The following is a 21806-nucleotide window of genomic DNA, read 5'->3' on the forward strand; positions in this document are numbered from 1 at the left end:
TGTGATAGATCTGTGATAGAGAAAGGAAAAAATTTCTTGTGTTTATTTTGTTGTTCTTCTGCACAAAAGGAAATGACTATGCCATTTTATGAATATCTAGTCAGTATTCTGCAGTTTATAATATGATGATGTCTTTTATTTTTATATAGGAGTTGATTCCTGAATTTTATTATCTTCCTGAGATGTTTGTCAACTTCAATAATTATAATCTTGGAGTGATGGATGATGGGACAATAGTGTCTGATGTTGAACTTCCTCCTTGGGCCAAAACCTCAGAAGAATTTGTTCGCATAAACAGACTGGTAAGATAGTAATCATCTACTCTGTCTCATGCCTTTTCTCAAAGTATCTTTCATGTGTTGGTATTATCATTAACCCTTGCTCTTCTCAACAAAATTGTAGTTGATAGAGATAACTGAAAGTAACAAAATAGTTCATGAATCTCCATATATATTTTATTAAATTTTATTGACTTTAAAAGTATAGTGGTTTTTTTTGTCCTTTTATGTGAAATGTAGGTTACTAACCTTTATATGCACATGATAATTCAGAGTTATAAAGGAGATTTTTTTTAATGTTTATGTATTTTTAAGAGAGAAAGACACAGAGCATGAGAGGGGGAGGGGCAGAGAGAGAGAGGGAGACACAGAATCCAAAGCAGGCTCCAGGCTCTGAGCTGTCAGCACAGAACCCAGTGTGAGGCTTGAACCCACGAGCCATGAAATCATGACCAGGCGCCTCAGAATTATAAGGGAAATTATAAGTAAAACTGGAATTGTATGCTTCATGAAACATGAGTTTCTTGTGCTAGGTAAAGAACGTAATCCTGTGCTCTGGGATAGAAGGCCACTGCACATTTTGGTAATAGAAAAAAGATTTTCAAGTTATATGTATTATCGTTCTTTAAAAGGAAATCTTCATGTAATATTCAGAACATAAAAATTTAAAAACTTAAAAGCCCAGTAATCATTATTTTCTTCAGACTCCTCTCTAGTGAACTCTTTAAAATCCTCTCATGGGTTCTAAATTATTTTACGAAAAAGTTCTGTCTGTCCGTTTTTGCCTTTAAGTTTCATAAAAGTTTGGAGTCTGGGACCTTTATTCTCAGTTTTTAAAAGTAGAATCTCTGTCATACTTCATATTAAAAGTGAAATCTAGGAGCACCTTACTGGCTTAGTTGGTAGAGCAACTCTTGATCTCAGGGTTGTGAGTTCAAGCCCTATGTTGGGCAGAGAGATTAGTTAAAAAAAAAAAGAAAGCTAAATTCCATCGTGTCTTTAATTTACACTTAAGGAAAATTATTGCATTTTAGTTTTCTAAGTGACATTTCTGACCTTTTATACTAACATTTATATATTTTTTTAAGTTTTGTTTATATTGAGAGAGACAGAGACAGTACAAATGGGGAAGGGGCAGAGAGAGGGTGAAAGAGAATCCCAAGCAGGCTCCATGCTGCCAGCGCAGAGCCCAATGCAGGGCGAAAACTCACGAAACCGTGAGATCATGACCTGAACCAAAACCAAGAGTCGGATGCTTAACCGACTGAGCCACTCGGGTGCCCCTCAACATTTATATTTTAATCCTGTCTTCCAGATCCTAATTGCAATCCCATTGTTACTGAAATTTCACGTTTTATGTATATTGGAAGCAATGCAGGGGAAATGGAAAGAACATAGTCCTTGGAGTTAGACCAACTTTCTAATCTTGAATAAATCCCTTTGCTAATTATGGGACTTTAGGCAGTTTAATCTTTCTGAGCTTTGGTTTCCTTATATGTAGTCTGAAAATTATGAATATAAAATTGTAATTATGTATGTAATATTCTTTGGCTTACAGTAGGCACTTAGAAAGTAGTACCTAACATTATTCTATCATAGTCCTCAAGTACATGTTTTATTTTACTTTTACCCCATGCAATTTGGAAGATTGTAATTAAAATGAGAACCCAACACAAAGCTTAGTTGTAGCAAACATTGAAGGAGATGTCAGACTTTTAAATGTGACAGTTGTCTATGGCTGTGTGATTCCCTCCCATCCCTCAGAGACTATTGGAAGTCAATAGAAGGTATAGTTATACCACAAGTTCTTTTTTTTAATTTCAGTAATTGCCCTTTTGAAGTACATTTATTGAGGTATAATGTATATACCATAAAATTAATCTTTATTTTTTTTAACGTTTATTTATTTATTTACTTTTTCTTTTTTGAGAGAGAGAGTGTGCACCTGCAGGGGAGGGGCAGAGAAAAAGGGAGAGAGAGAGAATCCCAAGCAGACTCTGTGCTGTCAGCCGAGCCTGATGTGGGACTGGATCACATGACCCATGAGATCATGACCTGAGCCAAAATCAAGAGTTGGATACTTAACAGATTGAACCACCCAGGTGCCCCAAAATTTACTTTTAAAAGTGCACATTGCTTTGAGTTTTAGAAAATTTAGACAATTGTATAACCATCACCACAATGCAGCTTTGGAACACTTACATCACTTGTACTTGTTTGCAGTCAGTCCCTGCTCTGGGACTTTTTGTCTCTATAGAGACATTTTTTTCTAAATTTTTTAGAAATTTTATATAAATGAAATCATGTAATACGTGCCTGGCTTCTTTTATTTATCATGATATTTTTGAGATTCACCCATGTTGCATATGTATTACGGCATACTGTATTGCTGCATAATATTCTATTGTATAGATATAATACATTTTATTTATTTACCAGTGTATGGACATTTGGGTGTTTCCAGTTTGAGGCTATTATGAATATTTGCATATGTCTTAGGGTGAACATCTGGTTTCATTTCTCTGGGATAGATACCTAGGAGTTTCCTTGTTGGGTCACATGATAAGTTGCTAAGACTTGGTATTGTCAGTATTATTTATTTTAGCTGCTCTAGTAGGTATTTCGTTGTAATTTTAATTTGCATTTCCAAAATGACTACTTATGTTGACTGCCTTTTCACAGGCTTATTTTGTATTCATCTGTGTTTGTTTTTTAAAAAAAATTTGTTTTTAATATTTATTTTTGAGAGAGAGAGTGCACACATGTGCAAGCGGGGAAGGTGCAGAGAGAAGGAGACAGAGGGTCTGAAGTAGGCTCCTCCTCACTGTGAACACAGAGCCCAATGCAGGGCTTGAATCCACAAACAACGAGATCTTGACCTGAGCTGAAATTAAGAGTTGGCTCCTTAACCGACTGAGCCACCCAGGCACTCCCTTAAGTGTTCTTTGGAACTATTCATATCTTTTGCCTATTTTTAAGTTGGGTTGTTTTTCTCATTATGTAATGTAAGCAATCTTTACATATTCTTTGTGAAAGTTCTTTATCCAACATATGTTTTGTGAATAATTTTCTCCTAGTCTTGTCTTTTCATTTTTAAAAAAATGTTCATTTATTTGTTTTGAGAGAGAAAGAGAAAGAAAGAGAAAGAGAGAGAATCCCAAGTAGGGTACACACTCATCACAGAGCCTGATGCAGGACTCGATTCTGCAAACCATGAGATCATCACCTGAGCTGAAATCCAGATTCGGAAACTTAACTGACTAAGCCACCCAGGTGCCTCTGTCTTTTCATTTTTTAATTTTTCTTATGAATCACCATTTTAAAAAAATGTTTCACTATTAGGTAGATATGAAATAACATTTATATAACATTTGAAAGGTATAAATAATCATTCTCATTCTTCAGGAATATATTTTAAAGAAAAAAACTTAAATCATGTTCATATCATTTTATTATTGAAACACTTTCTTAAATATGATTTAAAATTTTAAGTCTCAAGGGAGCCAAATCTCGATTAATTACTACCATGTTTAGTACTATTAAGAGTATGAAGAGTTTGTTAGAGTGTTTACTTAAATCTGGTCCGAAGGAAAAAAAAAATTGAATAAGTTATATTAAAAGCTTTTCAACATTTTGACAATTAAGAGAATTTAATTGTGTAAATTGGGTAAGCCCCTCTCTTCATAGTACTTCCTATCTCTGCTCTCACAACCTTTACCTCAGAAGAGCCAGATCTTTCGGGATGGGCTTCCCAAGGGCACCATGGAAAAGAAGGTTAACAAATTGTTTTCAATAAGATTTAGGTTTTGCCTGCCGTTTTGTATGAAATTACATACAAAATAGTATTTTACAACTGCATGTTTATTATAACTTAGAATTAACTTTATTAAGCATTTGTGCCAGTGATTCCTCTGTGAGTTATACAATGTCTTCATAGTTCAGGCTCTGAATGAGCTTGCATTCTTAAAAGAACTGTATAAAAATTTCATTGCAAATTAAATGCAAACATAGAGTCAAATATCAAATCTCTCATCTTTTACATTTGTAACTAGGAAAGATACTTGATTTTACTTACATGTATCTTTATGAAAGAATTCAATAACTCATTCATTCTTTCAGAAATATTTATTATACACCTGTGATGAGCAGAGCTCTCCTAAAGTGCAGTCTGTATTGATTCATTTTATAATTTCCTCTTCACTTTCTACAAGTGATTAAGTTATTAGTATGGTATTTTATGTATCTGTTAGCATGTTATCAAGTAAGGATTTTATCCTCCTCCTCTTTTTGGTTGCCTCTTCAAGTCCACAGATTTTATTCAATGATTGTAGCTCATGAAATGCATACTACTTTGATCTGTGACCTTTTTGTGGTGCTAATCGGGTTCCTGATATCATTATACCTTACTCATTAATCATATTTCCTGCAGCCCGTCAGGCAGCCAGACAGCACAAGTCCCTGTTTTCAGCCCTCTGTTGGCAGGTTTCTGCTTTTCCAGATTATTACAGACGATACTTTGGCTTCTCATAGCCAGAGCCACATCAAGCTGTGTGTTACAATTAAAGTCAGATGGTCCTCAGGTTGAACAGGGATATAGTGTTGCAGCTGTCTCTCTTCCTGGAACAAACCAGCACCAAGAACAGATGATCTATAGGACAGTGAATAATAACAGATTGTACAGTACTCGCTGGTAGCAGGGGATCACAGAATTAATTAACTGACATACTCGTTTTAAGATACCCAGCACGTCTTTTTAATGTATTTGTTTGCCCAGATATTAATTCAAGGGGATAGGATATTTTAGTAGCATGATTTTGATGGTGGACCTGTAATGCCACATTTTCTATTTTTGTTAGAGGGCCCTAACTACTATCTTACCTTAACCAATTTAATCCTCAGAGCTTTCTGCAAGTAATGAAGATCTAAATGTAGGATTGGCAAATTGGCTAAAGTGTAGGATTTATGGACAGAAGACAATATCCTGTGTGTTTTAGAAGGAAAACCCACCTAGGTCTGATTAGTCTTTCAGGTAAATGAATTATATTTTCTTTGTTCTGAACAATTAGAATCAGGGTAAAACCCAAACAATCTTAACTACATCCCAGAGATTGGCCTGTGTTATTTAATATTACCTGAACCAGAAAAAAATTTTTTATTCCAAAACTGCTTCAGAAATACAAATGAGAAACAGGCTTTCATACTTTAAAATAATATAACACTGTATGAGTTCAGACTGCTCATCAATTATCTTTACGATATAATGCTCATGTTATGGACCTATATTATATTGCCTCTTACAACCCTGGAGTTTTAAGTTGAAATTCAAGAGACAAAGAAACCCATACTCTGAACAGTAATGATAGGTCTCTTTATAAAAGTTGAAGTGGAGCATTTTGTTTTAGCCAAAGGATGTGTAATTTATTCAAATTTTAATAAAAATAATTCTTTCATTTACAGGTATTTATTGAGCGCCCATGTTTGTACCAGCAAACTAGATTCAGTGAATAAGACAGACGATATCCCTACTCTTTTGTAGGTTACTTCCTTTTTGGTAACTTAGATTTTTGAAGTGGAAGGCTTCTCAAAGGCTGAGAGGTGGCATGAATCTAATAAGCAAGGCTTCTATTGATGGATTATCCTGAGGTTTTCAGTTAGAATCACATTTGCTTTTGTGTATCTTCTATAGCTTTTGTCTTCTCTACTATTTCAGAATAGTGACATGAGTAGTTATGTCCTTGAGAAGGTAAAGAAAAATAAAATGAGTATCTTATCTCCTTTTCAGATGATACATGGACAAATTAAAAATGATGATATCTTTTTATATTATTGTCTGAGAAAAACATTTTCAGATTTCTCAACGTACTTTTTTTTTTTAATCTATTGCTAAGATTTAAATTTATTCACCTTAAACCTTCATAGATCTTTTATCTCTGAAGGAATTAGGTCAGTATTTCATAACTTCCTTTGAATTTGGAAAATTTACAAATCTTAAGCGATGACAGAATAGTTGAGACTATAAATCTCATGTCCTTAATGAAAAACTGTTATATGTATATAATGGCAAGAGCTGCAGCTTGAGATGAGTGAGTTTGAAGTGATACAATTTTATCATATTATGTCCCAATTTTCAGTGTTTAGCAACACTGTAAGGTTGAGAGGTTTGAGATTTGAAAGGGTTTGCACTTTTTTTTTAACCTTTATTCACATCTTTGCTTCCATTTTTGAGGAAAATGGCATTAAAAAATCTTTCTAAGGAGAGCTGACCAGGCAATATTTTTCTGTTCTTTGGGATAGAATCAACAGGGGCTAACATAATTTTTTGATATTGTTCTTTTTCCTGTTGCCTTTTCATTTTCTACATTGATAATGATGTGGCCAAGAATGTAAATAGCCATGACGGCTGTAGTTGGTAATCATTCTCAACTATGGACATAAGCCTCCCACCCTTTCTTTACTCCCTGCAGTGGCCAGATCTAGAACTCTGGGGGGGTGGAGCAGGTATGTGTGAAGTTTGAAAAAAAAAAAAAAGAACAACACCAAAAATACTGTCGTTGGTTTGCTTTTGCTCCTGGTATGTAACTTTGAAAATTCTAGTTTGAAAAGGACATCTAAGTAGAAAAAAAGATGTTTGATGTTGTTAGGTTATTAATTCTCCCCAAACTTACTTATAGATTAAATGTAACTATCAATTCAAGGCCCAATAGGTTTTGTTTGTTGGAATATGACAAACTGGTAATAAAGGACAAAGGACCAATTATGGCCAAGACCTTTTCTGAGAACAAGAACAGGTTTTGGGGCCTTGCTGTATTATATATCAAGAATTATTATAAAACTATAGTAATTAGGGGAAACCAGGAGAAAGTAGACTAACTGAAGTGAACACAGAACCCGGAAACAGGCCAGGACATCTATTATGTTGCAGATCTTTGGGGAAAAGAAGGACTTTTGATTTCATGCTGAGATAGTTACTGTATTAGTTTCTTGGGTGGCTGTAACAAAGTGTAACAAACCACAAACTGAGTGGCTTAAACAGCAGAAATTTGTTGATTCCCGATTCTGGAGGCTAGAAGTCTGAACAAAGTTCAGTAGGGTTGGTTCCTTGTTGAGTGTTGTGAGGGAAGAATCTGCTTTAGGCCTTTTTTCGTTCATATGCAGTCATCTTCTCTCTGTGTCTTGTCTCTTCACAGCATTTTCCCTCTATGCACATCTGTCTCTGTGTCCATATTTCCCCTTTTTATCAGGACGTCACCCATATTGGATTAGGGACTCACCCTACTCCAGTATGACCTCATCTTAACATAAATAACTACATAAGTAATGATCCTATTTCCAAATAAGATCATATGTTGAGTTACAGAGAAGTTAAGATTTCAACATACGAATTTGGGGGAATATAGTTCATCCCATAATCATATCAATATGGAAAAAATAGATCAGAACTGTTCTTATGCCACAAACAAAAATTAAAGTGTATTGATGCTTTAAATATGAAGATAAATGATAAACTTTTAGGAGATAATACAGAAGGATTCCTTTGTGAAATAGGGAAGTTTTCCCTATTTGAAATAGGGAATAGGGGTCTTGAAATAGGGAAGTTTTCCAAACAAGAAACAAAAAGTGAAATATGATATATCACATTAATTGGATTTTGGATATTAAACCAACCTTGCAGTCCTTGAATATATCATACTTGGATGGTATAAATCTTTTTAATATATATGGTATTCTGTTGTTTTTGTTAATATTTTGTTGAGAAATTATTACTTTTGAGGATGTTTGCATCTGTGTTCATGAGGAATATTGGTATATAGTTTTCTTATGATATCTTTGACTTTAATACCAGGATGACATTGGTCTCATAGAATAAGATATGGTTAAGTGTTTCTCTTTCCCAACTTTCTGAAAGACATTTTGAAAAAGCCACTGGACATGGGCTTTTCTTTGGAGGAGGATTTTTATTGTATTGTATTGTATTTTGTTTTATTTTAATTTATATTGTTTTATTTTATTTTATTAAGTATTTATTTGTTTTAAGAGACAGAGGGAGAGAGAGCAGAGGGACAGAGAGGGGTAGGAGTAGGGACAGAGTAGGAGAGGGACAGAGAGAGGAGAGAGAGAAACCCAAACAGCCTCCATGCTGTGCTTGGAGCCCGATGTGGGACTCAGTCCCACAACCATAGGATCACAACCTGTGCCAATATCAAGAGTTGGATGCTAAACAAACCAAGCCACCCAGGCGTCCCAAGGAGGAAGACTTTAAATTACCAATTCAGTTTTGTTTTTGTTTTTGTTTTTACTTGTTACATGTTTATTCAGACTTTCTAATTTTTTCTTCACTCAGTTTCAGTAACTTGTATGTTTCTAGGAATTTGTCCATTTAATCTAATTTATTGGTTCAAAGTTGTTCATAATATGCCTTATTTCAATTTCTCTAAAGTTAATAGTGATGTTACCTCATTCATCCCTGATTTTTGGTAATTTATATCATCTTTTTTTTCTAGGTCAGTCTTGCTAAAGATTTGTCAGTTGTGTTGATCTTTTCAAGGAACTAGCTTTTCATTTCATTGGTTTTTCTGTATTAATGTTTCTGTTTTTTCTTTCATTGGGGGATCACCCTAATATCCATTATTTCTTTCCTTCTGCTTGCTTTGGGTTTAGTTTTCTTTTTTACTAGTTTCTTCATTTGGGAAAGTAGGTTTTTATTTCTTTCTTTCTTACTAATACTGGCTTTTATAACTAGAAGTTTCCCATTATGTACTATTTTTGCTTGCATCACCTAAATTTTGATATTTTGTTTACTTATTTTCATTTGTCTCATAACATTTTCTGATTTCCCTTGTGATTTCTTTTTTGACTTATGGAGTATTCAGAAATATATTGCTTAGTTTTCAAACATTTATGAATTTTCCAAATTTCCTTCTGTTTTTCATTTCTAATTTAATTTCATTGTGATTGAAAAATATACTTTGTATAATTTCTGTTGTTCTAGATGTGCTGACACTTGCTTCATGATCTAGCATATGGTATGTATTGGAGAATTCTCCATTTGCCCTTGAGAAGAATGGGTATTCTGCTATTGAGTGTTCTATAGATGTCAGTTGGTCAGATTGTTTTATTGTGCTCAATAAATTTATTTATTTATATAGAAGATATATCTTCTATATATTCACTGATTTTCTATCTATTTCAGCCCATTTTTACTAGTGGGATGTTGAAGTCCTCAAATATTACCATCTCTTCTGTCAGTTTTCGCCTCGTGTATTTTTGATGTTAGGTGTATATGTTAGTTTCCCATGACTGCTGTAACAGATTACCAAAAACATGGTGGCTTAACACAACAGAAATTTATTCTGTGAAAGTCCAAAATGAGTATTACATACCCTTCAGAAGATCCCCACCTCTGCCCTCACATCACCATCTCCTCTTCTATCTGTAGTGAAATCTTTCTCTACCTTCCCCTTATAAGGATACATGTGATTATATTTAAGGTCGTCCCTGATAATCCAGAATAATGTTCCCATCTTGAGATCCTTAATTTAACAGACCTTTTTCCCATATAAAGTACTATTTACAAGTTCTAGAGACTATGATTTAATATCTTTTGGGGGGCAGTGGGAGCATTTTTCAGCCTACCACTGTGCATGTGTGTTTATAATTATTATATTTTCCTGATGAACTATTTTTTCATTATAAGTTGTCCCTCTTTGTTTCTAGTAATTTTTTAGTCTGTTTTACCTGATGTTAGTGTAGCCTAGAACAGCTCTCTTACAGTAACTGTTTGCATGGTATATAGTTTTCCTTTCTTTGACTTTCAACCTATTTTGTATTTGATTCTGAAGTGTGTCTTTGGTAGATAGCGTATAGGTGGATACAGTTATTTATCCAGTCTGATAGTCTTTGCCATTTAACGCAATGATTGATGTGGTTAGATTCATGTCTGCCATTTTGCTAATTAGGTCCTTTAGTCTTGGGTCTTTTTGTTTCTCTGTTCTTCCCTTTATAATTTTCTTGATCATCTTGAGGTGCCTGGGTGGCTCAGTGGGTTAGGCATCCGACTTTGGCTCAGGTCATGATCTCATGGTTCATGAGTTCGAGCCCCGTGTTGGGCTCTGTGCTGACAGCTCGGAGCCTGGAGCCTGCTTCAGAATCTGTGACTCCTCCTCTCTCTCTGTCCCCTCCCCAGCTCATGCTCTGTCTCTGTCTCTCAAAAAATAAATAAACGTTAAAACAAAATTAAAAAAAAAACACAGATCATCTTTAGTTTACAATTTTATTTCATTAATTTTTTTTTCACTATTTCTTTCTCGTAGTTGTTTTCTTAGTCATTACTTTAGGGACAATATGCATCTTAGTTTATTCTCAATCCACTTAATATTAATACCAGCTTAATTTCAGTTGGATATAGTAACTTTGTTCAAACTCAGCTCAGTTCATTCCCCTCTACTTTGTGCTACTGCCATAAGTATATTACATCTATATATGTTATAAACCCACTGCACAGTGTTATGTAACTGTTGCGTTACGCAATCTATGTCTTCTAAAGAAGCTAAGACAGCAAAAAATACTTATTAATTTTATTTGCTACTCTTACCTTGATAGAAATATTCCAAAATGAAAAAAAGTATCTCACAACTCAGCATCATGTAGGAAAGGGATAATTCCCAAGTAGAAAAAGTTCTGCAGTATTGAAGTTTATATTTTCAAATACCAATGTTTTTCACTGTTTCTCTTGAAAAAAAATCTTTTTATAAAATGGATTACACATTTCCCTGTCTCTTAAGCAGAGAATTCTGAATTTAAATAGCCTTTTGTGGAATACTCATTGTTAAATATTCAGATATTTTCTGTGATGTCCTGAAAAGTTATTGAGATATATAAAGCTTTTTGTTCCTTAGCTAAAATGACCCACATTCCTCTGCTTTCTTTTAGCTTTTCTGTCAGCATTTCAGAGTTCTTTCCTGTGTCAGCTGTCACTTCCTATCACTTTTCTCTGTTAAGGTTTCCATTTTTCTTGGAGCTGTTATATTATTTTATGCATATATGTTAAGGTAAAAGCCTGAAGGATGACCTAGTGACTTCCACCTTTAAAGCTCATAAGCCTTGTACTTGTTTTCCTCGTGGCCTTCAATTGCCTTGAGTTTTGATATGTTCTAGATCCTCTGAAGACCTGAAATCTGAATTCTGGATAAATGAAACATAAACTGTGTTTTGTTTAGTGACATATTATTGTGTTTTATACAAGCAAAATAAAGTGAAATGATACTATATCCTAGATATACTACATTCATGTTGGAAAAACATCCAAATCTGTGTTTATTCTGAAGTATAAAATTTTCAGTGACTTTCTGCTAACATTATTAATATTTTGCTAAAATATTAACATAACATATAAAGAGCATTTTAAATTTTGTTAGAATAATAAAATAATTCTTCCTCACATATACCCCATCTACATAATTCTGAAAAGCATTGTGTCTAATAGTGATTTCTCATCCCTGCAGACTTCAGCTTAGTGTCTAAGTGTGGGAGAATGCAGATTTCTTTTTCTCCTGACCTAGGAACATAGAGTAGTTGGTAGCTTCTAGCTTCTAGAATACCTACAAAAGTTGTGTTAGCATCTAGGTTTTAGAATAACTTCTAGTTCCTAGGTTATGTCATTATTTTCTTACCACAGTCCCTGCCACATGCTATTCCTATTTATTGCAATGTGACTCTACTCCTTTTCTAACCAAACTGTATCTTAAAACTCATAACCTTACCCTTCTTACCACCACCTCCTCAAAAACCAAAATAAAACAAAAACTTGCAAACAGCTTTTCTCGTAACTCTCATCTTCCTCAAAATCTTTCATAAAAACCTGTACATATTACCCTATGGCCTTCCTATAACTCGTTCTCAATTTGGTTTTCTACATGTATGACTCACAGGCTGTTGGTTACTGGACCTTCTCTTCCTTTTTATAAATAGAATCCTGGTTTCAGGTGTAAACTGTATCACTTACAGTAGTGTATTTTATTTTATTTTATTTTATTTTTTAATTTTTTAATGTTTATTTATTTCTGAGACAGAGAGAGACAGAGCATGAGTGTGGGAGAGGGGCAGAGAGAGAGGGGGACACAGAATCCGAAGCAGGCTCCAGGCTCCAAGCTGTCAGCACAGAGCCCGGGGGCTCGAACTCACAGACTACGAGATCATGACCTGAGCTGAAGCCGGACGCTCAACTGACTGAGCCACCGAGGCGCCCCATAGTAGTGTATTTTAAAATGTGGCACATGGAAAACACAATCTGTATCAGAATCCCCTGGAAGGGCAGTTACTTACCCATACAGTGATTTTTTTTTTTGCTTATATTTGTATTTCTGAAAAGTTTTGGCTGAGAAAGTGCTAGCCAGAAAGAAGAAATGTACTTATTACCTTGACAGTTATTTTCCTTGTGACAAATAATTTTGCTTTATGTGTTACCACTTGCATATTTGTTTAGTGCAAGTTAATAACCAAAATATCCATCAGTAATTGGGATGTGAAAAAAATTTAGGCAGTGGCCATGTTAGACTGATTCCTTTACTCTCCAATACAGTTTTTCCCACTCTCAGGCTGCACAGAAATTCACTAATGATTTCTTCCAATACTTGCTTCACTTTTTTCACATTTAGGTGTCTGATCCTTGGTTTCTGGTATGAAAAACAGATCTAAGTTTATCTTTATTCATACGGTTAGCCATTTATTTTGAAGTTCATTTTTTCCCACTGTTTTGAGGTTGGAAGGGAGTGTAAATCTCCTTTTCTGGCAATTACCACTGAACCCCCAGGATAGTACAGAATAAGTACCAAACAAATAATTGATGAATAAATATGTGAATAATTTAATTTATTTCTTTAAGTTGTTGAAGTACCTTAATGTGCTGACTTCAGGGGAAAAAATAAACCTCATTTTTGGTGAATTTAGTGCTTATCCAGAGCAATTTAAGTTCTCTAGAGGTTAGAATTAAGAAGGAGGAGGAGGAGGAAGAAGAGGTAGATTTTATAGAAAATTTAACCTTTGTATAAATCATCTTAGTAATGTGCTGCCAGGTACAGTTGGAAATTCTCCTTTCTGCCAGGGACTAATGACAATGGTTGAAGAAGAAAAGTGAGACTAATGGGCTCACAATGTGAGACTGGAAGTTGAATTCACAGATGAATGCTTACTCACCTAGTTCTTCTCAGGACCACCATTGCTTCTGGCAGTGCTCTGTAGGGCTGGGAAGACATTGCCTCCGGCAGCTTACTGCCTTTGTTTCTGACACTAAGTCATGTCACCCACAGTGGCAGTACACCTGAGAAGTTATCTTTGCTGTGGGTTTTCTTCTGCCTGTGGATGCTGTCATGTAACTCTCTGCACAGTGATACCCAGTAAGTGACTGCTTACTGTGGTATTTATATCTGTTTTATTTGCCAATAAACGGTACATATCCAACAAATCTTTTCCAGCTAAAACGTTTGTGTAAACCAGCAAATTTCCTTGGTTATAGTAGCCAGAAAGTGACCTTTTACAAAAAAAAAAAAAAAAAAAAAGAAGGAAGGAAGAGGATTGTTTCATTCTTTTCCAGCATGATTATTTTTTACGGTCTGGTTGATTCTTTTCACTCTATATTTTAGAACTATCATTAGAAAATAAACTTTAAGTGTTAGGATATTTTCTGTAAAGGGTAGATATTCTGGTTTCTTTTTTTTTATTTTATTTTTTTGAGAGAGTACATGTGTGAGCAGGGGAAGGGCAGAGAAAAGGGGAGACAGAGGATCTGAAGCAGGCTCTGAACTGAGAGCAGAGAGCCTGTTGCAGGGCTTGAGCCCACAAACCATGAGACTGAACTGAAGTCATACACTTAACTGACTAAGCCACCCAGGCACCCCTGTGGTTTCTTATTTTTAAGCAAAGGCAAATTTAGTTTGCATTTTTTTGTAATAATAAATACTATATTAAATGTCATAGTGCTTGAATTTTACATGGTACATCTCATTTTTCTGAGGCATTTTAGAATTCCTTGCTTAAATCCATTCCTGAATTTTCTTTTTTCTTTCTTCCCTCTCCCTCCCTTTTTCTTTTTTTCCTCATTTTTTTGTTTACATATTTATGCCCTACTTGAACATGAACATTAAAATTTTTTTCTACATTTTATTTGAGAATATTTTTAACCTACAAAAAGTTGCAAGAATAAAAAATAGCACATAGAACATTCATAAGCTCTTTGCCCAGTTTATTGGTAAGATTTTACACCCCTCTCTTTTTTTTATCTGAGCTGTCTCTCCTTCTCTTCTGTTCTCTTCTCATTCTGTGTGTGTGTATACACATATGATACACACACACATATCTAAATACAGCTGACCCTTGAATAACAGGGAGCTAAGGGTGCCAATACCCACCCATTTGCAGTAAAAAATCCACATATAACTTTGACTCCCCAGAAACTTTGAATCTCCGAATAGCCTGCTGTTGGTCAGAAGTCTTACCAATGTCATAAATAACCAACACACATTTTTCATGTTGTGTGTTATATACTGTATCCTTACAGTAAAATAAGCTAGAGAAAAAATGATATTAGGAAAATTGTAAGGAAGAGAAAATACATTTATAATACTGTATTATATTGATACTGTAAGTTCATATATTTATTGAAAAAACATGTATAAGTGGACCCATGCAGTTCAAACCTATGTTGTTGAAGGGTCAACCATATATGAATATATATATAAAATACACACACACACAATACTTTTACTGAATCATTTGAGGGTAAATTACATGCTTCATGATCCTTTACCCCCCCCCAAACTTTAGTATACGTGTCCTAAAAATAGGGGTATTTTGGGGCGCCTGGGTGGCGCAGTCGGTTAAGCGTCCGACTTCAGCCAGGTCACGATCTCGCGCTCCGTGAGTTCGAGCCCCGCGTCGGGCTCTGGGCTGATGGCTCAGAACCTGGAGCCTGTTTCCGATTCTGTGTCTCCCTCTCTCTCTGCCCCTCGCCTGTTCATGCTCTGTCTCTCTCTGTCCCAAAAATAAATAAACGTTGAAAAAAAAATTTTTTTTTAAATTAAAAAAAAAAAATAGGGGTATTTTCTTATATGACCACAGTAACACTTACCATTTCATAAATTTAAATTAATCCAGTACTTTAATGTACTTTCCATATGTCTCTTTTGTTAGTTGACTTAATAATGTTCTCTGCAGAATTTTTACCCTACACTACAGGATCCATTGTAGTGTACATTATTACTTTTAGTTGCCATGTAAGTTCTTAGAAGTCACTTTTCCTATAACCCTACTGTACTGGTTTCCTGGGGCTGTTCTGACAAAGTACCACAAACTGGATGCCTTAAAGAACAGAAATTTATTTTCTCACACTTCTGGAAACTAGAAGTCTGAGATCAAGGTGTCCATGGGGTCATGCTTCCTCTGAAGACAGGAGGGCAGGACCTGTTCCAGGACTCTCAGTTTTGTAATTCTGTGTCTTGCAGCAGCATAACTCTGATCTTCATATGGCATTCTCCCTGTGTGCATGTCTATATCTGTGTCCAGATTTTCTCCTTTATATAAGGACACGAGTCATTGAATTAGGGCCTACCAATTGACTTCATTTTAACCTCATTACCTCTCTAAAGATCCTGTCTCCAAATAAGGTCACATTCTAAGGTACTGGCAGTTAGAACTCCAACATCTTTTTAGGGAGAACACAACCCATAATACTTAACCTTATACATACATATTAAATATGTGTATTATTTTGCTAGGGCTGCTGTAACAAAATACAACAGACTCGGTGGCTTAAACAATAGAAATTAATTTTTCCATGGTTCTGGAAACAAAGTCCAAGATCAAGATGTTTGGCAGGTTTGGGTTTCATCTGAGCCCGGTTTTTTTCCTTGCAGATGATTGTCTGCTCGCTGTGTCCTCACATTAACCTGTCTTTTCTAAAACATTCTTTGAAATAATCTTTTTATGATCTACTTTTTTTGTCATTAAGCTATATTACAGTTTTCAGTTAGACTGAATAATTATACCAGAGACTTATATATAATAGATTCTGATTCAAATCCCTCTTAAAAGTAAAATGGCATATGTTGTGATCCAGATTCCTTGAAGAAATTTCATTTGCATCTAGGAGCACATCAGTTGGATGTTTATGGGTCATTCTGAGAACATTCTATTTGGCACCATAAGAAATCATATAAAACAACTATTTTTTTTCACCCGTATCTAGATTTTTATAAATTGGGTGCTCCCTGAATTGGAGGCTCTCACGAATGCTGTGTTTAAAATACCTTAGTGGTTACTTATAGTCTTTCAGGCTTTATAACATATATAAGGTTTACCAACCTTGTGTAACATACAAGATCCTTCACAAGTGTCTGCCTACTTCCCCAACTTCAACTCTTGCAGAATATAGTCATGCTGAGCGACTTAAACTTCTCCAAAAGTTCTATATTCTCTCACATTTTATAAGCTACTTACTTTGCCTGCAAATATTCCACGTGGCGACCCCAGTGGATACACATGCATACTTCTCCCTCACCCTTCTCTCTTTTACTGCCCCTCCTCTCCCACCTTCTATTTAATTAATTTGTTGATTGTTATAATTACTTCACAAAGTATACCTATGTGAAATCATCACAATGTACACTTTAAACATACACAGTTTTGTCAGTTGTACTTCAATAAATCTAAAAAATATAAATAATGTTTATGTATATGATATCTATACATAATAAAAATGTAAGGGAATACACCAACACCTTAATAGTTGATGCTGGGGAGAGTTTGTTTTTCTCCTTTCTTCTAAATTTTCTTTAGTGAATAGCTTTATATATATATATATATATATATATATATATATATATATATATAAAACTTATTGTCAAATTGGCTAACATACAGTGTGTAGTGTGCTTTTGGTTTTTGGGGTAGATTCCCGTGGTTCATCGCTTACATACAACACCCAGTGCTCATCCCAAGTGCCCTCCTCAATGCCCATCACTCATTTTCCCCTCTCCTCCACCCCTCCATCCACCCTCAGTTTGTTCTCTGTATTTAAGAGTCTCTTATGGTGTGCCTCCCTCCCTCTCTGTTTGTAACTGTTTTTTCTCCCTTCCCTTCCCCCATGGTCTTCTGTGAAGTTTCTCAGGAACCACATATGAGTGAAAACATATGATATCTATCTTTCTCTGACTGACTTATTTCACTTAGCATAATGCCTTCTAGTTCCATTCACGTCGCTGAAAATGGCATGATTTCCTTTCTCATTGCCAAGTAGTATTCCATTGTGTGTATAAACCACATCTTCTTTATCTATTCATCAGTTGATGGACATTTAGGCTCTTTCCATAATTTGGCTATTGTTGAAAGCGCTACTATAAATACTGGGGGGTACGTGTGCCCCTCTGAATCAGCACTCCTGTATCCTTTGGATAAATTCCTTCTGCTATAGCTGGATCGTAGGGTAGTTCTATTTTTAATTTTTTGAGGAACCTCTACACTTTTCCAGAGCGGCTGCACCAGTTTGCATTCCCACCAACCGTGCAAGAGGGTTCCCATTTCTCCACATCCTTGCCAGCATCTGTTGTTTCCTGAGTTGTTAATTTTGAGTAGCTCTTATTTTTAATAAAAATAAGTACATTGTGTTTGCAAAATGGTAACGGGGGGTATATTATATATTAGAAAAAAGTTTACTAGTCTATTTTTTCAATCATTCTAGGAATCAACTATTAATAGAATACAAGGGTCATTGGTTTATTTATTAAACATGGATTGATTTAAGATGTCCAGGGGTGCCTGGGTGGCTCAGTCAATTAAGCATCCAACTCTTTAAAACAAAATTTTTTTTAAGTTTGTTTATTTTTGAGAGAGAGAGAGAGAGAGAGAGAGAGAGCGAGCGCATGAATGGGGGAGGGGCAGAGAGAGGTGGAGACACAAAATCCAAAGCAGGCTCCAGGCTCTGAGCTGTCAGCACACAGCCTGATGCGGGGCTTGAGCCCACAAACTGTGAGATCATGACCTGAGCCAAAGTCAGAAGCTCAACCAACTGAGCCACCCAGGTATCCCAAGCATCCAACTTCTGATTTCAGCTCAGGGCGTTTTTCCAGGGTTGTGGGATTGAGCCCTGTATCGATCCTGTTTAAGATTCTTAAGCGTGGAGCCTGCTTAAGATTCTTTCTCTCTCTCTCTCTGTCTCTCTGTCTCTCTGCCCCTCCCTGCCTCTCACTCTCTCTCTTTCTCATTGTCTTAAAAACAAAAAAACAAAAAACAAAAAAAAAAGGAAAAAGAAAAATCCCTTGCCCAGGACCTGACATTTGACAATTGCCATATGAAATGAATAAGCTTAGAGTCTGTAAAATGTATGAAATGACCAGGAAATAATGGGATTTTCTGTATGGCTGTAGCATGGGTTTCTTGGTCAAGAATAGCCAATGATAAGGCTTGAGAAGTAGCTTGAGGCCATATTTATGAAGAAGCCTTTATAGCTTGCTAAGGAGTTGGTACTTCATCTTACAGACAGCCGAGAACCACTGGAAAGACATAGAAGGGACATAATTATATTTAATTTATTCATTAGGAAGGTGGCAATGTGAACTTTAGGCTAGAGTTGGGAAGTGGGGGAGACAGGAAGATGAGTTAGGAAGCTGTTATAGTTAAAGGGAACTGAACAAGAAATTATTGTAACCCTAGTTAAAACAATGGCAGAGGGGATAGAGAAGATATTCTACATATGTGAGTCATAATAGATAGAAGAAGTCGAAGATGACCTTGAGATTTTAGAATGAGATTACTGGGTGAATTATCTTACAACTGAAATATGTATTACAGGAAGAGGAAGAGATATACTTTTTGAGAAACATAAATTCAGTTTTATATGTATCATAGTTAATGTATTTTTGATATGGATTTCAAAACATACTAAGCTAAGAAATTATAATAATAGGATAAATGATAGTGCCATTAAGAAACTTTTGAAATCCTATTTTATCTTACAAGTATGTAATAGATAATATTACCATGTAATTGATTGAGGTAATTAAAACATCTTTTCTTGACTCTTCTGGCTCATTTTCACCATACCAGCCTTTCTTATCTCTTATTTGGAGTATCCAGTAAGGTTCTTTCTAGTTTCCCTACCTCTTTATATATTTAATATCCCGCTGATGGATCTATCTTCCAAATGGGCAGTGCAATCATATTGTTCTCTTGCATTTAAATCATGACTATAAGTGGGATTCCTTCTTACAGAATTGCCTGCCCCAAACTCACCATGGAGACCTCAGCTTACATAAAAATTATGCCTGTAGTAAGTATATTGTCATAGGAATTTTCTGTCTCTGACATTCTATTTTCAAATATCTTGTATAGTGAGGAAGCTATTCCCTGTAATTTCTTCCTATTGATATTTATTCCATTCCCCAAGACCCAAACAAAGCAAATTTAAATCTCACTTTAGTCCTTCTGATATATGGTTGATCCTTGAATAACATGGGTTTGAACTGCTTGGGTCTGTTTATACATGGATTTTTTTTTTTTTACAGTACAGCATTCTAAATGAATTTTCCTTATGGTTTTCTTAATAATATTTTCTTTACCTTACTTTATTATAAGAATACAGTATATAATACATATAACATACAAAATATGTGTTAATTGATTGTTTATGTTATTAGTAAGGCTTCCCGTCAATAGTAGGCTATTAGCAGTTAAGTTTCTGGAGAGTTAAAAGTTATATATGGATTTTAGTGTAGCTCTAGGTTGTTCATCAGCACACTATATAAATACAAGAGCCATGACTACAGAGTCTTTTCTTCTATGAAATCCCGGGTGTACATTGTACTTCTCTTATGACTTTCTTTACTCTGCCATGTATTATACTACTATAATACTGCTGCTATTAGCCTAATTTTTCTTCTTTCTCATTATATGATAAATATATATAATAATATATAATATAATATAATATATAATAATGGCTTAAATTTAGTAAGATTCCAGTGAATATTCAGTGATAGACCTATAATTCAGGTCAATTTAAGTAACAGAATTAGCATATGTAATAGATTCGGTCATGTTTTATACTTCCATATCAACTACCTCAATAATTTTGTAAAGTTGTATGATAAACGCATGAACATGTATGATTCATATATACTCAATAATAGGAGAGTTGTCCCCAATGTTCAGTATTAGCTAACTTGTGACCATAGTTAAGTTACTCAACCTTTTTTGACAGTTAATAGATAATGGATATTAAATAAGGGCAGTAGGTTTTAAGTATTATGACAGATTTAGAATAGGTATAATATTGAATGATCACATGGCCACCTACACAAGAGAATTGTGATGTAAAAGAAGATTAAATCTTTACTGTGGTAACACAAAATAATGATAGGTAACACTTGTTTGATGTGAAAATGCATTCAGTAGGAAAATTAATGGGTGAGCACTATGTCTGAGTTTCTTACAAGGACATCTGAAGTTATTTATTACGCCTGTGAAAATGTGTTCAGCCTACTCTTTACGTAAAAGTGTCTGCAATTCATGCATTAAATGTTTATAATCTAGCACTGGTTGATAAAATATGCATTTCAACTCCAAAAAATTAGTGGTTATGGATAACATGAAATTGATGATCCCATAAAGGAAATAAATTATGAATTCATAGTCTGGAGTTGTAGACTTGAAAGAGAAAGATTTTATTATAATGCATGACTTGCATGTAGAGAAGATCTTTTTAAAAAGTCTTTTTTCAGCACATTTCTTTCATTGCTTCTCAAAGTCCAATGTTGCTTTCAGCAAATATTTATTGGTACCTACCATTTGCCAAATATGTTGCTCAATTCTGGGAAGATACAAAGATGAATATTATAGAACCCTGCTCTGTAGGAATTTACCATTAGTAATGGAAATAATCAGTACAGAATGTGATAAACTGGAGCATAGATGACAGAGCAACTAACTTTGTTCAGGGAAGGAAGATATTTAAGAGACATTTGAGCTAGGTATTGAAGGATTTTCTGTCTCTAAGAAATAATTTCATGTTTGTATGTAGTTGATCTCTTAGGGCTTTAATCTTATCATACTGCCTTTTTAGATTGTATATACATATCATGTTTTTATAAATATAACTATTTTTACTGCTGGTTTTTTAACTTACAGTTTTCATATAGACCGCAATGTAGTTGTTTAAATGGAGATGGAAAGTTTTTTCCTAGGGTAAAGTCTGAGCTGGTAGGCAATCAAAGGAATTAGGAAAAATCTAATCTATGATGTCCCCAGTTACTTCTGCCTTGTTCTTCCACTGCCTTGTTCTTATTTTGCAGTCAGCTTTCATATTCACATTTTACCACTTTGGAAAGAGACAAGCAGCTTCTTTCTAAAGGATGTGACTAGAAAGTTGAGTGCATCACTTCTCTTCATATCCTAATTTCTAAAATTTAGCCTCATGATTGTTGTTAGCTACGTGAGAGTTTAGGAAGTGTAATATCAAGCTCAGCTGCCTAAAATTGCAAAGGG

At 34.8% G+C, this 21806-nt stretch overlaps 1 protein-coding gene across 7 annotated transcripts in view; it reads left to right on the forward strand.

Moving 5' to 3' along the window:
* LRBA (LPS responsive beige-like anchor protein) overlaps positions 1-21806 on the forward strand; it is a 772087-nt gene that overhangs the window by 627747 nt on the left and 122534 nt on the right. For all 7 annotated transcript variants that reach the window (XM_040472514.1, XM_040472528.1, XM_040472537.1 and 4 more), the window contains exon 47: positions 150-302. In XM_040472514.1, the coding sequence (XP_040328448.1) occupies positions 150-302 (153 nt within the window). The remainder of the gene's footprint in view (positions 1-149; positions 303-21806) is intronic.

Source organism: Herpailurus yagouaroundi, unplaced genomic scaffold, assembly GCF_014898765.1.
Source record: "Herpailurus yagouaroundi ecotype Mexico unplaced genomic scaffold, PumYag 28, whole genome shotgun sequence".
In the NCBI taxonomy this organism is placed as follows: Eukaryota; Metazoa; Chordata; class Mammalia; order Carnivora; family Felidae; genus Herpailurus; species Herpailurus yagouaroundi.